The sequence below is a fragment of the Raphanus sativus genome, chromosome 9, assembly GCF_000801105.2.
Source record: "Raphanus sativus cultivar WK10039 chromosome 9, ASM80110v3, whole genome shotgun sequence".
In the NCBI taxonomy this organism is placed as follows: Eukaryota; Viridiplantae; Streptophyta; class Magnoliopsida; order Brassicales; family Brassicaceae; genus Raphanus; species Raphanus sativus.
In genome coordinates this window covers 13,707,572-13,730,074 of record NC_079519.1, presented here as the reverse complement: position 1 = coordinate 13,730,074, position 22,503 = coordinate 13,707,572, and the positions used below count along the sequence as shown (strand labels likewise).

The window sequence follows — 22,503 nt, the reverse complement described above, 5'->3', positions numbered from 1 at the left end:
TTTATTTTGCCGATTAGCCAAGATTGTGATCCGCGTGACAAATGTATCAGCCAATCAGAGAGCCGAAGAAAGCCTAGAGAGCTGGTCCATTGATTTTTTCTAATCTAGCGGTTGACATTAATTGCAACTTCAATGGGGTCTTGAAATAGTCACGATTCATCATCCATAAGTGCAAGGGAAGATTTATGTACAAATAAACAAATTCTAGAGCTTAAAAACAAGATTATATTCGCATACCGAGTTTTGCTGTAGTTTACAAAATTCAATTTTAGTTAACATCACCCGAATATCTACAGAGTATTGCTGTAGTTTATATCATATGTAAATATAAGGAAATTAATTAAATAATGGTCAGTTTAATACAGACAAAACAGAGTATTGCTACCTCCATGATAACTATACATATAAAATACGAGAACCAAGTTTTATTAGAATAGTTGAGTAAGTTTTATGAAATGGGTTCTTATAAAATTTAAATTTTGCCATTTTTGGGATATAGTTTAGGGTTTGGATTGAAGGAAGGCATACACAATGTGGAAGAATAGAAGGTATGTAGAGGAAGAAAACCGAAATATCTTGTCCGTTTATTCTGACCAATAGCCAAGATCGTGATCCGCGTGATAAATGTAACACCCAATCAGAGAGCCGAAAAAGTCAAGAGATCTGGTCCATCGATTTTTTCTAAATCTAGCGGTTGATATTAATTGCAACTTGTCTCGACCTCGTCACTAGTCATCATGCAGGTGCAATGGAAGTTTTTCGTAGAAGCAAACTAATTCTATAGGAGAAAATCAAACATCTCCAAGATAGAACCAAACCAAGTTTTTGTCACAAAAATAGCATTACAAGGAAGAAAATGACCAAAAGAAATTTTATTGAAGGGTAAATATGCATTTATAACCTTTGGGTTAATTAATCCGAGACTTAGGGTTTAGAATTAAGGGGTGGGGTTTTAGGCATGTGTTCAAATTTTTTTGAATTAAGGGGTGGGGTTTTAGGCATGTGTTCAAAAAGTGTCATTTTGGTCATTACCCTTTTATTTTTTTAGTGCAATTTTTATGACAAAAACTTTTTAAAAGTGCTATTTGAAAGATTTTCCCTATAAAATTTAAATGTTTGATGTTTTTGAGTAAATTTTTAAGAAATAAGCTAATTCTTATTTTAGAAAAATGAATTTAGGGTATGGGGTATAGTTTAGGGTTTGGAATGAACGGACGCGTACACGGTTTGGAGAAGAGGGATGTAGCCGAAGAAAACCGAAATATCTGGTCCGTTTATTCTGCCGATTAGCCAAGATCGTGATCCGCGTGACAAATGTATCAGCCAATGAGAGAGCCGAAGAAAGCCTAGAGAGCTGGTCTATTGATTTTTTTCTAATCTAGCGGTTGACAATAATTGCAACTTCAATTGGGTCTTGAAATAGTCACGATTCATCATCTTTAAGTGCAAGGGAAAATTTATGTACAAGTAAACAAATTCTAGAGCTTAAAAACAAGATTATATTCGCATACCGAGTTTTGCTGTATTTTACAAAATTCAATTTTAGTTAACATCACCCGAATATCTACAGAGTATTGCTGTAGTTTATATCATATGTAAATATATGAAAATTAATCAAATTATGGTCAGTTTAATACAGACAAAACAGAGTATTGCTACCTCAATGATAACTATACATATAAAATACGAGATCCAAGTTTTATTAGAATATCTGAGTAAGTTTTATAAAATGGGTTCTTATAAAATTTAAATTTTGCCATTTTTGGGGTATAGTTTAGGGTTTGGAATGAAGGAAGGCGTACACAATGTGGAAGAATAGAAGACATGTAGAGGAAGAAAACCGAAATATATGGTCCGTTTATTCTGACCAATAGCCAAGATCGTGATCCGCGTGATAAATGTAACACCCAATCAGAGAGCCGAAGAAAGTCAAGAGATCTGGTCCATCGATTTTTTCTAAATCTAGCGGTTGATAATAGGTTGAACCACATTAAGGCCGATCATCTGGATTCTTACCCAGTCATAAATGTATAAATTAATAGGTTTAGCCGAAAGAAAAAATCACAGTTTCTTACCTATATATTACTCAACCAAAAAAATGGAAAAACAAGCACAGCAAAACTCATCACTAACTCCTATTCGTAAGCCTAAAGCAAAACTCAAAAGAAAACTTGATGAAGGTAATAACTCATATGAGCTACTCGTTTGTTTCTTAAAAGAAAGTGCAGCGACCAGTGAACAGGGTTATAGGGTGGCTCAAATACGTATACAAATTGAAGCCAAAAAATTAGCTCTGAAAGAAATGGAGGTGGAAAATAACATATTACTAACGAGTTTAAGCTCTATAGGCGATAATAATATACATGAGTATATTCGATCCGAACAAGCAAGAATCATACAGAAAAGGAAAGAGCAACAGCAACATCCCCCCCACTTCACCAATCTGTTCTTGTACTTTTAAGTTTTCGTAATAAATTGTAATCGATCCGAACAAGCAAGTCCAATTACGAGTTATCGGAAAAAAGCAAGTCTTAATATTTGTGTGCGTGAGCTGTTTGATTAGTGTTGATTATTTATGTCGTTCATATCATCTTTTGTTTTGTACTTTTGGTTACAATCTATACCAGTTTCTTTTATTTTCAAAGTTTGTGTCACATACCATATAATACATAAAATATGCTATCAGAATATAAATAATTATAAAAAACTCATCTATGATATGAATCAATCTATTAGGTTGATAAATTCAATCTATTATAAATCTCCAAATCAATCTATTATGAATAAATTCCTTTCAATCAATTGTTACGTGTTCCCAACAGCTACTCTTCTATTGATTATCAGCTTTACAACTACTGACAACAAAATTATAATTGTAGCTTTACCAACTACTTACAAAACTTTTTGATTTGGATTAATTGCATGTTGGAGAAGTAGATATTAGGGGTGGCATAAATGGTGTGACCCAGTGTAGTAAATAATTCAATTAATATTGTTAGGTGTATTGGTAATAGTGTTTTTATTTTGGAAATATGTAAAATTAAATGTATTCTTAATCTGTGTGCATAATAATGTTGTGCTTTTATATGAACGTGAAAACATAGGGAGTTGTAACTAAATCTAAACAAATATTGCAAAAAATGTTATGTATAGATGAGGTGCTTTAATCATTGGGAATCTTTCTTCCAACCAGTAACTCCTGTCGTTCTTATTTTTGTTATAAATGAGACTCATTCTTCCATTATTGTAATTGTACCACTACCACAAATCTCACCTTGCAAAAAAAATATACAATGGATCCACCAAATTTTCTTTTTGATATCCAATCTTACAAAAGGCAGTCTGAAATCGAAGAAAGATTTATCGTTAACCACTCTAGGGAGCGTCGAAAGAAAATCAAAGATAGAGTTCCATCTCGTAGCAAAACCGAATCCTTTTATTCAAGACTTTTATCTTCTCATTGATGATATCTATTACACTCATCCTCAGAGCCTTCCGGGTAACTAGTTTTTTTTTACAAAAAATAGTTACACGGAAGGTTTTGAGGGTGAGTCTAATTGATGTCTTCCACCGAGAAGATAAAGTCTTGAATAAAAGGTTTTGGTTTTGAGCCGTCAATCCCACATTTGGCTTGCAAATGCTCGATCACTTCCAGGTAGGTAACTAGTTATTTTTATAAAACGTAAATCTCCAAAATAACATTTAATTTTTTTAATTATAAAAGTAGCATGAAAGATAAAAAAACTCTAAAAAAGTAAGCATTTTACAAGCGGAATTTTATATGAAACGTGAAATCATAGGGAGTTGTAACTAAATCTAAACAAATATTGCTAAAAATGTTATATTGTCACGTTATGCTTTAATAATTGAGAATCTTATCTTCCAACCAATAACTCCTGTCGGTCTTATTTTTTTTTATAAATGAGACTCATTCTTCCATTATTGTATTTGTACCACTAACACAAATCTCACCTTACAAAAAAAAATTCAATGGATTCGCCAGATTTTCTTTTTGATATCCAATCTTACAAAAGGCAGTCTGAAATCGAAGAAAGATTTATCGTTAACCACTTTAGGGAGCGTCGAAAGAAAATCGAAGATAGAGTTCCATCTCGTAGCAAGAGAAGATATTTCACAGGATATAATGCAGCGGCAAATCATGTCCGTGCTAGATCCGGGTTGCGGGATTCAAATGTCAACCACGAATTACAATCAGATCTGGTGACTTTTGTGCAAAATTTGGAATGTGCCGCGGTTAATGAAAATTTCAAGTGTCTAAACTGAGTACACTGTACTAATTAAGTTACGAGTGTTGTTTTATTTGTTTGGCGGTGTGATTTTATGTTTTTTTAGTAATTGGTACGTCATTATCTGTATTTTCGTATTTGTCACAACTCTGTCTCTCTCCTTATTTTTTGGATTTTTATTTTTTCTTTAAATTAATATGTAAGTGATAAATAAGAAAAAACAATAAACCCGTACCAATCACTCACGTACCCCAACGGGTCCCAAAAAAATCGGCTGGGACTATATTCCGAATTAGGGGTGTTTCACGAAGATATTAGCAAGTTCGGATTTTACTCACGTACCACAAAGGGTCCCACAAACATGGCAAGGCTCAGCAAGGCAAACGCAAGCCTAAAAAATAAATCACTGTTGTAAGAGAAAGGGTTTCTTCGTATTGTCTTATCGAAGAGGTGTCTTTTCGACAATCCTATACAGCTGGTTTGCACTACAAACGTAATCATTTCGCTTTTGGGCTTTGGCTAAAGACTTCTAGCGGTTGAAATTTATTTTCATATTGATTCTTATGATGTTAATAATATAATACTAGGTGGGACCCGTGCACATGCGCGGAGTGAAAGTATATGTGAAAAATATGGGTGTCCAATCCGGATCTTCAGTTTGGTTCTGGTTCTGTTTTTCATTTTTTTTTGGAATTACGGTTTATAAAAACAGATATCTTTTTAAAATCATATCTACTTTGGTTTGGTTCGATTTATATACTGATAGTTTTTTGTTTATTCAGTTTTATACGAAAAGCCATAAATATATTTATCTTTTGTAATATTTTGTGAATTTTACTTTATATGATTAAATATATGTTTCAATAAAACATAAAGATATCGTGGTTTTTAAATAGAAATTTTTTATTTTACTATTTAAAATAATTAGTAAAAATATTAAATTAATAATAATAATAATAGTTTTAAAGAATAAAAAAAATAAAAAAATAGTAATTCATTATATTACAAAATAACTAAATATTAGCGCACATATTTGTCAATAAAAGTAAATATTATGTTTTGTTTAAATATTTGGATAGTTAATCAATATATATTTTAACTATTTATGGTATTTCGATTATCGCTTAGCTATTTTTAAAAATGTGATTTTAACTATTTTTATATATTTCAAAGTATTTTAGAAAACTTAAGAACATCTTATATATTTTGTATTTTCTTTTAGGTATTAAGTTTAAAAATAATTAATATATTTAAGTATATAAATATGGTTCAAATATATTCGAATGCCCGAAATATTCTAGTTCAGATCGGATACGGTTATCTAGATAACAAAATTTTGAGACCGTTCAGATATCTAACCAGTTTTGGTTAGAGTTCTGTAATATTTTTTTTTGAATTTCTTAGGTGTACCTAGTTATACAGAGCAACGCAATAGCCTGTAATTGACAAGGGAATAATCACCTTATTGGCATGCCCACAGGCTGCCTTTTTTTGCGAGCTTAATATTGCCTTGCCAATATTAGGAGGGAAATGAAATTTGTTTTGCCGCCTAAACAATAATTTTTTTTAAAAAAAAATCTCTATCTCTCCAATCTATCTCTCTCTCCTCCGAAACACTTTTTCACTTTTCACTTTTGCGAAACCAATCTCTCTCTCCTGTTTCTCAAACTCTCTCTCTCTCTCTCTCGGATTACCTCTCTCTCTCTCTCAAAATTCTCTCTCTCTCAAACTTCTCTCTCTCTCTCTCCGGGAACAATGACGCATCCAGACGAGGAGTACAAGATGATGAAGGCAGCGAAGAGAGAACAAGACATACGGATGTTCGTCTGCGACGCCCATCACGGGATCCCTAACAAGTGTCCTTGTGGGGGAAGAATGGTGCACGAGGTTGCTGCGGACAAAACGTTCGATACTCTGCCTGGAAAAAGATTATTCACCTGCGAGAAGTTTGAGGTACTTCCCTATCAACAAATTTGGAAAACAAAATCGGAACTTTTCGATTTTCAGATCCGCTCGGAACTTGATCTAGGGGTTATGAGTTATCTTTGATAGAGTTTGTTTTGTTCTGTATTTTTTCGATTTACAGAGTTAGGGTTCTTCATGTTCTTCTTTTTTAATGAATTCATCTGTAGATTTGATGTAGATCTGATATACTACTCAGTAGAGCTAATAGTACTCAGTAAAACTAATATTAGTTTTATGGTTTCGATTTTATTGTTTATGCAGGACGATGGACTCCACTTCCGTCAACCATGGGTCCTCGCGATCGAGGACGAGGTTAAGGATTTATTGACGCGTTACAATGAAATGGCAGCAGAGATAGCTGCGCTCAAGGACCAGCTCAGGCGTTTAACCCATCCTTGAGATGTCGGATCTGGTATTTCTGTTTGTTGTTTATTCGGTGGAGCTCACAAGTCTTCTTTTGTTGTTGTTTTAAGACTTGTAAAAACTCGGAAAACTCTAATCTTGTTATGTTGTATGCTTGTTCTTATCTTGGAAGGAATGGTCCAATTTGTTTTCCAACTGGAAGATTTGATTTCATCCTTCGTTCAATTCGAAATTGGATATTAGGGTTTCATTAACCCGGAATGGGGAGGAAGTCGGTCTGGGTTTTCAATTCCGTCTGGGTTACCTTGGATTTCTGTTTTTGGGTTATGTTTGGTTCGCGGTTTGAATTAAATCGAATTGAATTTCGATGTGGTTCGGTACAACTAGGTATAACTCGTAAATAACTGAAACTTCTTATGGTTTTCTTGTCTTTTACACACTATCCTGATTAAACGAAGATAGAATAATATCGATGTTTTATAACGGGTCCTTTGAAGATTGATACATGAGAATTTTGGATTAACAGTTTACCCTTTAAAAAAAAGTTATGACGTCATAGATCACCAAAAACTAGTAACAAAAATCCGCTTGTATTTTGCAACTCATTTCACAAACATGGCAAGGCAGCAAGGCAAACGCAAGCCTAAAAAATAAATCAATGTTGTAAGAGAAAGGGTTTCTTCGAATTGTCTTATCGAAGAGGAGTCTTTCCGACAATCCTATACAGCTGGTTTGCACTGCAAACGTAATCATTTCGATTTTAGGCTTTGACTAAAGACTTTTAGCGGTTGAAATTTATTTTCATATTGATTCTTATTATAGTTTTCATCTCGTCAAATTTATGATGTTAATAATATAATATTTAAACTGTGCAAATTTGATTTTTTTTATCGAACTTTATGTTTATTTTTAAAATTATTGATGTTGTATTTATTTTTAGGGCCGATAGATGTTGTAGCTTTTATGTTTATTTTTTAATTACTGATGTTGTATGATTTAAACAGAGATATAAACCCATAACTTTATACAACTGAGCATTATTACTGGCGTAAGTAAAGAGTAGTGCTAAACACTGTACACTTTTAAGATAGCTAATTTTTCTAGCCCTGGCGTTATTGCCTTGCTTTACGAAACAGAAAATGGCAAGGCAATAAGTTCCATCTGCCAGGGAATAGCAAGGCAATAACGTTAATCAATTATTTTTCTTATTTATATGAGGTTCATAGTTGTGAAAAGTGTTCTCTTTACAGTATTATTGTTACCCATCATGACAACTTATAAATCTTTGCCGACGCTGATCCCCGGTCAAGAAAACAGTCAACTGATTCGCGTTAAGCTACTACGAAGATGGAAAATCAAATTACCAACACCTCGACTGTACAACTTGAAGTTGATTTTGGTAGATTTTGAGGTAATGTGTTACTAAATTTATAGATCTCTGCTATATACTGTTGTTTGGGTAGAATAGTTTGGTACCATGCACAAATTTTTATCGTTGAATTGTTGTACGTCTGTTTCAGGGGGAAAAAATTCAAGCTACTATTGGTCATGAATGTGTCTTATACTTTGTTGATGACTTGCGAGAAAACAATTGTATTCTATCAAAGATTTTAAGATAAAGACAAATGTTGGTAAAACAAGGACAACCAACAACATCTTTAAACTCAAATTCACTATATCAACCATAGTTAAGCTCATCCCTTCTGTATCATCTTCGTTGTACTTCTATCATTCCAGTTTCGTTGATATTATCCATAGGAGGCTTGACTTCCAAATTGCTGTTGGTAAGTTATAGTTGTTCGTGGTTATATAAGTTACGTTTCATTTTTGTTAATTAAAAAGTTATTATCTTGTGTATGTTTAATGACAATATTTATTTCAGATGTTATCGGCGTGGTAGTTAGTTGTGCACCAATCCAATTTCTTTTAAATGAAGAAGCAAAGATCAATGACCTGTCATTTCTGAGTTTCAAAATAAAAGATCATAGGTATATTAACTATCACTGTATAAATAACACTACATAAACCCTAATGTTATGTATTGTCATAATATGTTTGTTATACATAGGGAACGTATAATCGGATGCCAAGCACCAGGTGACCCCGCCGTTCAATTTGAGAAAAATCGTGTTCGTTGTCGACAATCTGGAGATCCTGAAATTTGCTTATTACGATTTTGGCATATTAATCAATTCCCAGATGGTATTATTTTGTTCATATTCATTCAGTTAAATTGTAGAATGCCTACTATGTATTAATTTTCCTCCAAGTTTAGTTTTTCTTACAGGTATGCAGGAATACAACCAGGTACTGTGGAACCCTGATGTACCTGAAGTTAACGAGCTACGAGCAAGGTATGTTAAGCATATATTCCTATCAAGAAATCATATTATTTCTTATTTGGTTATAACTTTAAACGCAGATTCTTCTTCGCATCTTGAATCGGACGAACACTCATCAGGATAGAGAGTGATGGTGGCGTTGGAAACTAAATATCGTCATGATTATGTTGAATCTCTGGTTAGATTCAATGTTTTATATTCGATGGTTGGATAATTCAGTCAATGTTTTTTTTTAAGCAATGTTGAACAATTACGTTAATGTTTTTTAATTAAGTTAATGCGAAGTTTCTCCTAAGTTCTGCGAAGCTGGATAACTATATAGTTTGATCTATCGATAAAGTTTCTATTATTATTACGATGTCAGACCATTGAAAAAGTGAAACTAACACAAAATCTGACCTATTTCGAAAAGCCGAACAATTGATTAAGTGAAACTTAAGTGAAACCAGAAGTTGGAACAATTGATTAAGAGAAACCAGAAGTTAGATAACAGTTAGAACAACAAGATTTACACAAGACCTAATTTACACAAGACCTTCAACCCCATATTTATTAACATAAGGGTCGCTGTTTATTAAAGACTGCCTGAAGTACTCAACCTCGGACAAACGCAGATTGAACCTGAAGTCCGACATTTCATCTTCGGTCTCAGGCCATAGATCAACAGGACCAACAATATCTGTATAAATAACGATTTTAGTATACTTTTAACTCAACTATCACATTTAAAAGTAGACACAGAAACTACACTTACTCCAACAATGACAAACCCTCCACATCTTAAGGGCCACAATCACCTGTCCTCTTCTGTTTTTAAGACCATCCCGGAAGGCATAGGCCTGCTGCTTGCCAGTTATCACACATTTTATCTGGCTATCACTATTGAGAGAAGGTGTGTCAATTACAATATAGATAAATTTATCTTGGATAATATGTTACTTTCTACTTACATATTGTCCCTTATGTAGAACACCATCTTTGGTCTTGTAGAGTTATCAAAATGGGCTTCCGTATCGAAGACCACTCCCATTGTATCTACCATATAAGTGTTACTCAACTAAATCATTTCGTTTCACTTAGTTTCACTTACCTCTACATAGTTATACAATGTTCTAAATCAGTTCGTTTCACTTAGTTTCACTCAGGACCGGTCCTGAGATTTTGGGGGCCTGTTGCACTGTCTATGTAAAAAAAAAATTTAGAGGCCTAAAAAATTTTTTTGGGGGCTTATGTCTATATAATTTTATTCAAAAATTTCGGGGCCTGTTGCAAATGTTTCATGACGCATTGCTCAGGGCCGGTCCTGGTTTCACTTACCTCTACATAGTTACTCAAGTAAACAATGTTGCGATTACCAACATCTACATATGTGTAATATATTTTAGCAGAACTCATACCTATGGGATAGTTTTGTTCCCTGTATGACAAGTGAGGGATTGCATGGATGTTCATGAAGTCCATGAAGAGCCGATTGTTCAGAGGCTCGATGGTGCGGACTTGTGTGCTGGGCGTAGCAGATAGTCTGAACCGAGACTTAGTTGCCTGGAAACCTCCACTGGAATGTTGAACTTGTACCTGAAAGATTTCCACCTACTCTCCCTCTTTCTCCTCGAAGCCTCTAAACTTATCATTATCCCCATAAACGCTCATCTCCATCTTGGACCCCTACATTATTAAATAAAGTACAAGGATCACTGTCGGTAAGATAGGTGATGTTATGAATGACAAACTTGAGAGGTGATGATAACACTTACATCTTCATCTGCGAGGATATAGGTATAGAAAGGTATGTCGGTAAGATAGGAGAGTAAATAGACAGGGTAGACCCTGTGTATTTTGACTCTGAAACGCCAAGACCTGAGCATGGGGTTATAACAAACCTCAGACAGCTTATTGTAGTGTGTCATCTTGGAGTTGTTTGTGAGATTCGTTGTTTGTAGAGAGGATAGATGATAGAGGAGATGAGAGATGAGATGATGAATCGTTTCTTTTCTGGTTGGTGAATTTTTCAGAGTGACTGAAGTAAGTTACTTCGGTGGGAGTGGAGTTTAAATGCAATGAGATGATGGTTTCGTGGCGTTTCAATGCAAGTGTAGAGTCGCAAGTGTAGAGTCGCAAGTGTAATGATTATAAGAGACCTTTTCAATATCATTATTTACATGAGGTTTGGAATATTATCATTAATTAAAGGATTTTCGATATCATTAAGTATCTTTTTTTCTATTTTTTTGTAAAATAAAACAATATAATATCTAGATATACATAGTTACATTACAGATGGTTTCGTGGCGTTTCAATGCAAGTGTAGAGTCGCAAGTGTAGAGTTGCAAGTGTAATGATTATAAGAGACTTTTTCAATATCATTAATTACATGAGGTTTGGAATATTATCATTAATTACATTCGATATCATTAATTATCTTTTTCTATTTGTTTGCAAAATAAAACAATATAATATCTAGATATACATAGTTTCATAAATTTAGACTATCTAAATTCTGAAATTTTGGTTAGTTTCATAAATTTAGACAATCAAAATTAGTTAGTGTCACTTAAATATATAGAGTTATGCATAGTTCCAAAGCCTATAGATACTATTCGAGTCAGAAGCGTTCTTAGGTGTACCTAGTTATACAGAGCAACGCAAAAGCCTGTAATCGGCAGGGGAATAATCACCTTATTGGCATGCCCACAGCCTGCCCTTTCCTTGCGAGCTTAATATTGCCTTGCCAATCAGGTGAAACCGATTATTTTCTTTCTTACACTCAATACTGTTTAGTTGAAGGTATATTGTTCACTTTTCTCCCTCACTGTTTTTGAAGTGAAAAGTTAATTATCCCTGGACTTTTATTTTTTTTCTTTATTACTCCAATAGTTTTCCTCTTAATTACTCTATTAGTTTCTCTCTTTATTACTCCACTTTCCATTACGCTCAGTTACTCTATAATTTACCAATTACACTCTATATTTTGGTTATAACTATTAAAATAAAAAGTTACGCTATGGTGTTGTTAAATGAATATCTAACTCAAATAAATTATGAAATGACAGTTATTAAAATAACCCACTCAGTGAGTTTCACTAAATTATTCACAGAATATTTCTTTATTGCATGTTCGTTTTTCAAAGTTTCAAATCAACCCTTGCGCCTGTTCTTGCAATGAGAAAGTCGTGTCTTCTCGTCTTCTAAAGACGTCTATCAAAATACTGTTAAGTGGGATAGTAAATACAATCTTATCGGTAAGAGGATCATCCCCATTATAAGTAGGTTTATCACCTGTCCAAAAACGTTAATCTTTCCATTTATCTCGAATATCTCTCCACACTCCTCCATGTCGAACTTGGCTTCTCTCCTTCCTTTCATCCTCCATAAGATTCTCTCAAAGGTAGCAACACATCACATCCGGGGCTTCGGTAGTGCAAGAATTGCTTTCTACGGGTTTAATCAAATCGGCAGAGATGACTACTTCTACCGATCTGCTGATCTCATTCACTTCAATTATTGGATTAATGAGGTTAATGCTGTAAGAAAATTCCGACTTCTAAGCTACCAAGCCGGTAATCTAGAGGCCATCTACTTGCGCGGTATGTATGAGTTCTTCTACCTCCATTTACTTGATCAAGGAAGAGAGAAAATCCATCTTGCTGCTGAGAGAGGATTGTTGTTGGCCAAGTATGTAGATGGATTGCTCAACTTAGCGTTTAGTGTAGATGATGGAGGGTTGGTTCACAACTATCCTAACTTTAGTCGTGAATTTGTTGATCGGATGTATTACATGATCAGGAATAATATATCCTCAGCCCATTGGGGTTATGAAAAACTTGAGGTGTTTATGTCTATACTGAAAAGAATAAAGCCTTGGTCCGTCTCACGTGATTGCCGGTGCTCCGCAATAGAAGAACCGGTGTTTGTAGTTTCCTTAGATGGATCAAGAACATAGTGGATATGCGATTGTTGTTTCTGGCAATGTGCAGTTTAGGACTTCTGCCATGAAATTCACATGACCGCTGCCCACTGGCCATGTGAAGATCAGTTTCAGATAATGTAATGTCTACTTTTACTAAGTTTCAGATAATGTAATGTATAGTTAGACAATATAAGTCCCAGAGTTATGACATCTAGTTTTATCTACTTTTTTTAGATGTACCTAGTTATACAGAGCAACAGTGTTTCTTTGTAAAAAATAGTTATGGTTGTATATTTTAGATAAAAATTATAATTATATTCGTATAGAGTTATCTAAATCCCACGTGTTTCTTACTGAAATTGGAAACTCAAGTTGTGTCTCCCAACGTAAAATTTTCAAATGTATTTAAAGTTGTATTTGAGATTAAGGGGTAACTATAACCTTTCTCTGCAAGATTTACATATTAGAGTTCCTTAATAATCATTAAACTTTTAAAGATTGTTAGCAAGTAAACAGCCTGTTAATGGCAAGGGAAAAGCAACTATAATTCGTAGCAAGGAAACAGTTGGTTAATGGCAATGGAAAAGCAACTATAGCTGGTTGAACCACTGCAGAAAATCATGTATGAAAACTAGAAGGAAAACTCATAACAACATCCGAATTAACAAAGGTCTCTTTTAGATTATTGTTTTCTTAGTACTACTACCAGATAACATAACATAAATTCTAGATCGTTTCATAACATATATGAAAGGCCTTTTAATCACGCATGTTTTGGATCACATCATCCGACGCTTTTCTCTTCCGAGTAGCTTCATCATTCGCAGTGGATGCCAAAGCCACCTCTTCTAATTCCTGTATTTACGCTTAGTATTACCTAGGGCAACTTGATATGGTAAATATTTGGAGACACTCTAGTATTACAAAGTGTTACCTGCTCAACCAACGATGGTTTGACATCCCTTGTTGATGCACTCTTTCCTTTCGCTTCCTTCACAAAATCTTCCACCTTTCTAAGTCTTTTATCCACCTCATCAATCTTGTCAATTACAACCTTAATCCCCTTGTCGACGGAATTCTTCAACCCTTCTTCAATCAAAGTTCGAAGCGGTATATAATCTTCCTCCTCGTCTTTATTCATCACCCCGTCTCGGCCTGGCTCTTCTAGAAAATCAACGTTTAACCCCTGTTTCCTAGCAGCCACATCTTGATTGTACAAATCTTCAAACCATATTGACTAATGACCTGTGACGAGACGATGTGTCCAACCGTCAACAATAACATCACCGACATCATGGTCTTCTTCTTCTTCGAAGATTCGCTCAAGCATAGATTCTTCGTCAACTGACGGGAGCAAGATACTTTCAATTACCTGCCATTTTAAAATACCATTTCAAACAATTCAATAACACAACCTATTATGCAACCTAAAAGCTTGCTTTTATATTTTAATGATAACCTTTGTTTTGCCATGTGCTTTATTTATGTCCGAAAGTGGAAATCCTGTCATGGCACTGGGTATGTACTGAGACTTGCACATCCGAGGACAACTGCTCTCTGTGCGTCGTCCTCTACGAAGTTCACGAAATTTCTTCTTCAACTGTGGAATTGCCTCAAACGGTAGAAGCTCCAACGAAGTACAGAAACTTGGAAACGTGAACCCACCTTTGCTGACAACTCCACCAAAGCTATCCATTGCACGTACGATATCCCTCATATTTTGATCAAATGATAATCTTCCCCAAGGAAACGTCTTACACATCTCAAGATCATTCACAGCTCTTACAAAAAAGGGCTCCACGGAGGGTGCTTTCTCTCCGGTCCTGCTCTTTCCTATAAGAATGCTAGATAAGAAGTAGAGTACACACATCTTCAACCTATCTGGACATGCTTCCATTTTCCGCAGCTTCTTTTCCACATCTTCGTATGCCATTCTACTTCCTTGGGGAAACTGTCTTCTCGCAAAATCTAAGCCGCCCAATTGTTCATAGTTATGCAGATAACGCTGACAGTTTAAACCAGATATCAGCGCGTATTCTCTGAGTGAATATCTGATAGGGGTTCCATTGACTAAGAACCAAACTTCCTTTTTCTTCTCTGTACATACACTTCGAAGTAAGAACATCCACATTCCCATAACCTTGTGGTGTTTCTCTAAGGGCATGTGGAAGAAGTGTTTGAACTGATCGTGCGTCTCAAACCATCTCCTCTCGTCTGCTGTAAGCGGGACTTTTAAAGCATTCAGTGTCTTCACTGCCTTTTCGATGTAACACCTTGTAGAGAGCTTAATTTGCTTCGTATATTCTGTCGGATTGAAGAAACATCCGCCTTGGTTGCACTGGTTCCTTTCCATCCACCTGAAATACAATTATTAAAGGTAGTGAAGCCACCTGTAATACAATCGTTCAATAGCGAACTCTGTAGTGTTTCCTACTTCTACGTCCGGAAGGAAAGAGCCGGCTAATACTCTCCAAAATTATATGTTAGTTTATACTCTCAGCTACATACCGTCTTATGAGCTATTGCCGGGTTACTGTCGATGAGACCGCTCTGTGCTTCTACAGTAGCATGCTGCATCGGTTCCCTCCCCGACATTTGAATACTTCTTTAATAAACGTACCAAAGGGTTTAACCGTTGAATGACCATGGGATCCCGCTGGTTGACGCCAAAATAGATCGGCTTCGTCTTTTTACGGACCATGGATCCCAAAGCCCTAAACCTCGAACTTTTTAAAATTTGAATTTCAGATTGGTAAAGGTCCAATTTCAGAAATTAATTTTGTTTTGATATATCATTATAATAAACGTTAAAAAAATACACAGTGACATGCTGGCGGTGAAAGTGATGCTTTTAGTTACTAGATTTACAATGGTTTGTTGTAAACTATTTTACAACACTTGAAAAAATTAATCCTACTACAATGGTTTGTTGTAATAAAAAAGAATGTGATGTGGCGTGAGTTGGCAAATTTAGTGTTGAAAACTTTCAACACCCGTGAAAGTAGAAAATAGAAGATAAGTGGGACCAGCGTGTGCATTATGATTGGTTGCTTTGATTTTCATGTTTTTCTTTTCATCTCAATTATACAACTTCAATTATTTCATAATATTTATAAATAAATATATCAAAAGTTATATCAAAATTTATAATTTTTCATTCTCTATAAATAGAGACTACTTTCGTTTGATTTGGACACAGAAAAAACCATCTTTAAACAAAAAGAAACATTCTTTTATAAAATTATTTAATTTTACTTATTTAAATTTAGTTTGATATTAACAGTGATTAATAATATGTAATCACAAAAAACATAAACATAAATAAAATGAAACATATGAAATAAAAATGATAGGGTAAGGTGTTGTAATTTTATTAAACAAAACTATTGTAGAAGGTAAAAGTTATGTAGTTGTTGAATAAAGATGTGGAAGAGAGAGAAGATGAAGTGTAGTGTTAAAAGGAATAAAGTGGGTGTTGTAAAGTGGGTGTTACAAGTTGCTATTGCTTTGCCACTTCTCTGCAGATTTATAATCTCTAAAATAACAGCAGCTTCATGGGCTTATTAAATCAGCCCAGAAGGGTAATTAGTTTCCCTGTGGTATATAAGCAAAACTACGTTTATGTCTCAAGAGTACTTACATCACTCTGTAGACGGCTGCACACTTGCTCAATGCATTGGGAACCACCCAAAAAATTGTTTCTTCTTCTTACTTTTAGATAAATAGTTATTGTCGATAGATAAATTCTAATATACGCATTGGTGATATTCACACATAGATTTCTTATATGTCTTATAATTTAGATAAATAGTTACTGACACAACTATTTTTAATGTTATAAGGATCATGTTCTTGAGGTTCCATGTGCAAACGCAGAGTTTGGTTGCCTTGCAAATGTGACATGTTTTAAAATGCAAAGCCATTTGCATCAGTGCGAATACAGCAGTGCATTGGAAGGGCGTTGTGTCTGCCCATTTAGCGGCTGCAACTTCATTGGAACATACCGTAAATTGTACGATCACGCCAGCAGTGGCCATTCTGACGAGTTGCAGATGATTGAATGTGGAGAAACAATGCCTATAAGCTTTGCTAATCATCAGAGGGTAGTTCTCAAGGAACAAAGTAGGGGAGGAGGAGAACTTATTGTTGTGGATCGTCTCATCCAGCCACATGGTGCATATTTCAATGTAAGATGTATTTCGCCTAACGTTCCTGGAATGGGAAACTTCTCCTGGAAGCTGACGGTATGTTCAAGAAGTACATTGTCATTTGAACGATTGATAATCGCCAGAGCTAATAGTGCAAGTAGCCAACTACCTCCTGAGCTTTTTGTTGTTCCTTCGTTCATGGGTAATGCCACTGAGCTTCTCATATTAATCAATAGGGTTGAGAGTGTTGTTTAGGGAGGTCGGTGATTATGTGTTTGCAGTTTACTTTTCGAACCTTTTCATGTTTGCAACTTATGTTTGGTAACTTTTGTTTCAATTGGTGCGAACTAACTTCTCTTATTATTATACCTTGTGCTTACTCATGACATTGACAAACGAAAGAAATTAGCAGATATAGAACTAATTTGACGTACAAGAAGATTTAATTCCTATTCCTGCCCGGTTTTTGTAATCATTTGGCAAAGATTAGATACTCAGCTGATGGCTTACCAATACTCAGCTGCTAGCTTGCCAATACTCCGCTGTTTCGCTTGAATTCAGTAAGGGTGAAAAGGTAATTGTGAGCTTTTTAACAGAACGGTAGATGGGTCACGTGCCTCACATTTAGTAAGGGTGAAAAGGTAATTGCGACCCCTTACTTTCAGTGGGTGTCATCCTTCGGGAACCCATTTATCACCTTAAACTTTGCAAAGCGCTGCTATAAACTTCCCGTCGGCCTGCTGTTACCTTGCGAATATAGTATTGCCTTGCGACAGCCTGCTATTACCTTGCGACGGCCTTTCAGTGGGTGTCATCCTTCGGGAACCCATTTCATATAGAGTTAAAAATAGCTATGGTTGTAGATGCTCTTAGAATTTCGTAGGTGTATCTAGTTATACACCTCTTATTATTATACCTTTTTGTGCTTACTCATGACATCTTGGGCTTGGGCCTGTGGTTATGGTCCCCTTGCTTCCAGTGGTTGCCAGATAGTTACCTAGAATTTCCTAGGTGTACCTAGTTATACAGAGCAACGCAACAGCCTGTAATTGGCAAGGGAATATAACCTTATTAGCATGCCCACAGCCTGCCCTTACCTTGCGAACTTAATATTGCTTTGCCAGTGTTTTTTTTTTTTTCAGACCTGCCAATGAGACTAGGGATCTAAAGGACCTTTTAAAAGCTTCAAAATATTTTAGATAAAAATTAAAATTATATTCATATTAAAAGTGTATTTCGTTCAAAAACTATTATATTTTGGTTATAGTTATTAAAATAAAAAGTTAAAGGAACATCAGGTAAATTAAAAGTATGCCTCGATTATAAAGGAACATCTGGTATATTATTTCATATAGAGTTAAAAATAGCTATGGTTGCAGATGCTCTTAGAATTTCGTAGGTGTACGTAGTTATAAACATCTTATTATTATACCTTTTTTGTGCTTACTCATGACATCTTGGGCTTGGGCATGTGGTTACGGTCCCCTTGCTCCAGTGGTTGGCATATAGTTACCTATAATTTCTTAGGTGTACCTAGTTATACAGAGCAAGGCAACAGCCTGTCGGCAGGGGAATATCACCTTATTAGCATGTCCACAGCCTGCCTTTAACTTGCGAACTTAATATTGCCTTGCCAGTGTTTTTTTTTGTTTTTTTTTTGCGGCCGTGCCAGTGAGACTAGGGATCTAAAAGACCTTCTAAAAGCTTACAAAATATTTTAGATAAAAATTATTATTATATTCATATTAAAAGTGTATTTCGTTCAAAAACTATTATATTTTGGTTATAATTATTAAAATAAAAAGTTAAAGGAACATCAGGTAAATTAAAAGTATGCCTCTATTATAGAGGAACATCTGGTATATTATTTCATATAGAGTTAAAAATAGCTATGGTTGCAGATGCTCTTAGAATTTCTCTATAATAGAGGTGTATAACTAAGACAATAATAAGAGGTGTCTGAAAAGGTATAATAATTTTTAACTCTATTATAGAGAAATTCTAAGAGCATATGCAACCATAGCTATTTTTAACTCTATATGAAATAATATACCTTTTCAGACAATAATAATAGAGGCATACTTTTAATGTACCTAGTTAGACACCTCTTATTATTATACCTTTTTGTGCTTACTCATGACATTGACAAACGAAAGAAATTAGCAGATATAGAACTAATTTGACGTACAAGAAGATTTAACTCCTATTCCTGCCCGGTTTATATTATTTGGTTTTTTGTAATCCGTTGGCAAAGATTAGATACTCAGCTGATCGCTTGCCAATACTCAGCTAATGGCTTGCCAATACTCAGCTGCTAGCTTGCCTAAACTCTCCTCTGTTTCGCTTGAATTCAGTAAGGGTGAAAAGGTAATTGTGAGCTTTTTAATAGAACGGTGGAGGGGTCACGTGCCTCACATTTAAGTTCTATTTTCAGTCGTCAATTCATCTTCTGTTCTTCTTTTCCCGTTCCAGATCTTGTATTCATCAGTACCCATCGGGCGATCTCAGCAAAGTTTATGAGCTGTTAGCTTGTTTTGGGATAAGGTGAAGGATTCCAAAAACTTAAGGTTGTCAAATTTTTTTTTGAATGATGGGTTGTCAAATTTTCCGAAATAGGTTTCCGATGTGTGATATAAAACCTTCGTCTTTTTCCTAATTTTTTGGATTACCAGTTTTTCTTTCAACATGTACTTCTCCCTCATCTGATATTGCCAACAGGTGAATACTATGGAGTTTCCTCGAAGTTTGTTTTCTGACGAAACGAGGCCAGATCCTTCGAATTCTATAAATTACAGCTCTACTTTCAAGACCGTGAAAGCAGTAAAAGATGTAGTTAGTGCTGACGTGTGGGAGTATGTTGAGAACTCTCAACTAGGGGTAATTATCAAGTACGTGAATCTGAAGTTCGCATGGACCTTAATATTGGTTCATTACATTCTGTCTAGACAACACTATTGCAAAAAAAGACACGAGCTTTGGTTTTTGATAGAAGAACAGCCTGCCCTTTTCTCGCTATTTGAGTTTGAAGATATCACATGTTTAAACTGTGATCCAATACCTGATGCAATGGTAGTGGAAGATGTTGAGGAAAGTAATCGTTTTTGGGCGCTGTTCAAACTGAGACGCTCCCGTTCAACCCCAAGCGCTGAGGACATACTTGAACTCTGTCGATCTCCTGATGTTTGCAGATCCTGGTCCAGGGAAGACCAGATTAGGCTGTGTTATTTGGCCATCTTGACAGGCGGTTTACTTGCCCTTGATCGAAGAGAAGCTATCCCTCCTGCTAAAGCGAAGCTGCTTATGGATTTGGAGACTTTCGAGCAGTATCCCTGGGGAAGAGTGGCTTTTGTTGAACTTGTCCATTAGATTAAGACCGCAACAGAAAGTGGTAAGATTAAGAATTCCAGTTATGTCTGCAAGGGGTTCGTGCAAGTAATTCAGGTCCGGACGTACGCTTATATACCCTGTGTTGGAGAAGCAATTGGTCGTCCTATCAGTTCACATGGTATATTGTTACTGAGGTTCAAAGGCAAGGGTGGAAAGCTCTCCTAGAATGATACATTTAATAAAGCGAAGGTATGTTAACATCGTATGGATTTATCAAAACTTTGTATTTTAGTTTCTCTTGACAACCACATTGTGTAATTTGTTGTATAGGTAACTTGTATGTGCACGCGAAGCTTGAATGAAGTTCATCCGGTTTGGAAACAACAAGATGAGGATCCTGAGATTGACAATCTTTTGGAGTTCCTTCGCCAACACAAATCCTTGAGTACCATTACTTGGCAAGCCTTGCCGGTTTACCCATTCACACCGGTTAAATGTAACAATCGTGTTGCAAACCAAATGAAATCGAAGAAATCAAAGAAGGTGGCAAGGAGCGAGCAAGAGAACACAGCAGATGGAGGTGAAATATCCTCTAATATTGCAGAAAATAAAGACCAAGTAGAAAGCGATGATGAAGGACGAGAATACATTATACAACGGAGGCAGACCCCAGAGAGATTGTTTTCTATGGAGCGTTCAGAAGTAGGTACCGTTCAAAAACTAACAGCTAGAATAGAAGCATTGGAACAAAATAAAGTTAAGCTGGATAAGGTTCTAAATATGGGATCTAGGGCGTTAAGTTTGGAAGGAAACGCGCGATTCCCAAACCTCAGCCTCGAACCTTTGGTATGTCAAAATACAATTCAAGCGTTTGGATGTGATGATGTTATTGGTTCCGTATTAATGAATTGATTTGTTATTGTTTCGCTGCCATAAATGACAGAATAAAGAAGCAAGCAAGGAAGGAGAGAACATGGTAAAACCAAATATTAAAGCCACAGATGTGAAAGAACCAGAAATAGGTGAAGATAGCGACACAAGAAAAAGTCAGCCTGTGCCAATGGAGGAAGAAGACGACAGAGTACATGAATTTGCGGAAACTCTTGCGCTAATGCGTTCCAAAACCTCTGTAGTTGATACATGAGATAATCAGCTGAAGTCACTTGATGATGCAAAGGTCGAAGCATTTACGGGAGATGAAGATGAACCCCAAAAAGCTTCATCCAACATCATTAAGCCAAGTAAACCCATTAGGAGGAGTGCAAGGGTTGCTGCATTGTCTGAAAAAATAGATAGTAACTACTTGGTTGTGTATGGCCCGGTTGATAAATCAAAGGTTAAGGCATTGATCGCTTTCATAAGAGAAAAGTAAGTATCTTGTGTTACCCAAGGCCCTTTTTTAAAAAAAAATCTTCGTTTAACTTGAAGTAGCTGTTGGTCTTCGGCAGAGGGCATGGTAATGGGGCCAAAGATTGTTTGAAGAAATTTTTGAAGCCGAGGGCTTGGTTGTCATTCTGTGTAAGTCAAAGAGGTTATTAATACCCTCGCTATGTGTACGTAATTCTAAGCTTATTATATCCTCTTGTACAGGACCTTGAAGTACCCTTAGCGATGTACAGACAAAGGTTCTCCAAAAATCCAGATGTATTCATATCTCCAAGGATTGCAATACTGGACGCAGTTTTCCCAGCATAGTGGACTATGAGGTACAAGGAGTGGTTAAGAGATCCGTCGAAAATACCTGAGGGAACCTATAAGTACTACATCGGTGAGAGGCCAAAGAATAGCCCACCTGGGAAGCAATGGGGACGAGATGTCGATACACTATATTCAGTTATGTTTGTAGGTGACTGTCACTGGGTGTTGATGGCCATTTCTATCCCGGACCGGACTATCAAAATCTATGATAGTTCGACCAATGCAGTTTCTAAGGAGACTATCAAGGAGGCGGCGATGCCTATTGCTCACATGCTTCCTTAAGTCTTGTATGCTTTCTCTGATGATGAAGTAAAGCAGGTTATGGACAAATCCATGTATTCCATCGAATTTGTAACGGATGGAGTTCCGCAAAGCAAACCCCCTCATGGAGACTGTGGAATTTACGCTGTCAAATTTCTTGACACTACAAGAAATATGTACATTGTTAGCGCGGGTTTTATGCTATATTAGGGGTTTGATAGCATTTTACCAAATGCTATGTATAC

The 22,503-nt window shown here is 35.7% G+C and overlaps 3 protein-coding genes across 3 annotated transcripts; 2 read left to right on the top strand and 1 right to left on the bottom strand.

Annotated features, from left to right (window-relative positions):
• Window positions 1-13,583: 13,583 nt before the first annotated feature.
• LOC130500075 (uncharacterized protein At3g43530-like) lies at window positions 13,584-15,419 on the bottom strand. Its single transcript, XM_056994775.1, has 5 exons — window positions 15,333-15,419; window positions 14,284-15,081; window positions 14,094-14,196; window positions 13,759-14,030; window positions 13,584-13,679 (listed from the first exon to the last, which is right to left on the bottom strand). Exons 1-5 carry the CDS (start codon window positions 15,417-15,419, stop codon window positions 13,584-13,586), a joined length of 1,356 nt encoding a protein of 451 aa, XP_056850755.1.
• A 1,316-nt stretch (window positions 15,420-16,735) lies between these two features.
• On the top strand, window positions 16,736-17,227 carry LOC108829958 (E3 ubiquitin-protein ligase SINA-like 1). Its single transcript, XM_018603560.1, has one exon. The coding sequence runs from the start codon at window positions 16,736-16,738 to the stop codon at window positions 17,225-17,227; it is 492 nt and encodes a 163-aa protein (XP_018459062.1).
• Window positions 17,228-19,264: 2,037 nt separating this feature from the next.
• LOC108829957 (uncharacterized) lies at window positions 19,265-21,994 on the top strand. Its single transcript, XM_018603559.1, has 7 exons — window positions 19,265-19,339; window positions 19,691-20,329; window positions 20,630-21,145; window positions 21,243-21,380; window positions 21,453-21,667; window positions 21,748-21,817; window positions 21,890-21,994. The coding sequence occupies exons 1-7, from the start codon at window positions 19,265-19,267 to the stop codon at window positions 21,992-21,994; spliced, it is 1,758 nt and encodes a 585-aa protein (XP_018459061.1).
• The last annotated feature ends 509 nt before the right edge of the window (window positions 21,995-22,503 follow it).

Coding starts and splice junctions, on each gene's coding strand:
- LOC108829958 (XM_018603560.1), top strand. CDS start 16,736: ATGCAAAGCCATTTGCATCAGTGCGAATACAGCAGTGCATTGGAAGGG.
- LOC108829957 (XM_018603559.1), top strand. CDS start 19,265: ATGGCTTGCCAATACTCAGCTGCTAGCTTGCCTAAACTCTCCTCTGTT. Junction 19,340..19,690: donor AATTCAGTAAGGGTGAAAAG/GTAATTGTGAGC, acceptor TATTGCCAACAG/GTGAATACTATGGAGTTTCC. Junction 21,668..21,747: donor ATCGCTTTCATAAGAGAAAA/GTAAGTATCTTG, acceptor GGTCTTCGGCAG/AGGGCATGGTAATGGGGCCA.
- LOC130500075 (XM_056994775.1), bottom strand. CDS start 15,419: ATGTCGGGGAGGGAACCGATGCAGCATGCTACTGTAGAAGCACAGAGC. Junction 14,197..14,283: donor AAGCACATGGCAAAACAAAG/GTTATCATTAAA, acceptor TTAAAATGGCAG/GTAATTGAAAGTATCTTGCT. Junction 14,031..14,093: donor CGGTGATGTTATTGTTGACG/GTTGGACACATC, acceptor TGTACAATCAAG/ATGTGGCTGCTAGGAAACAG.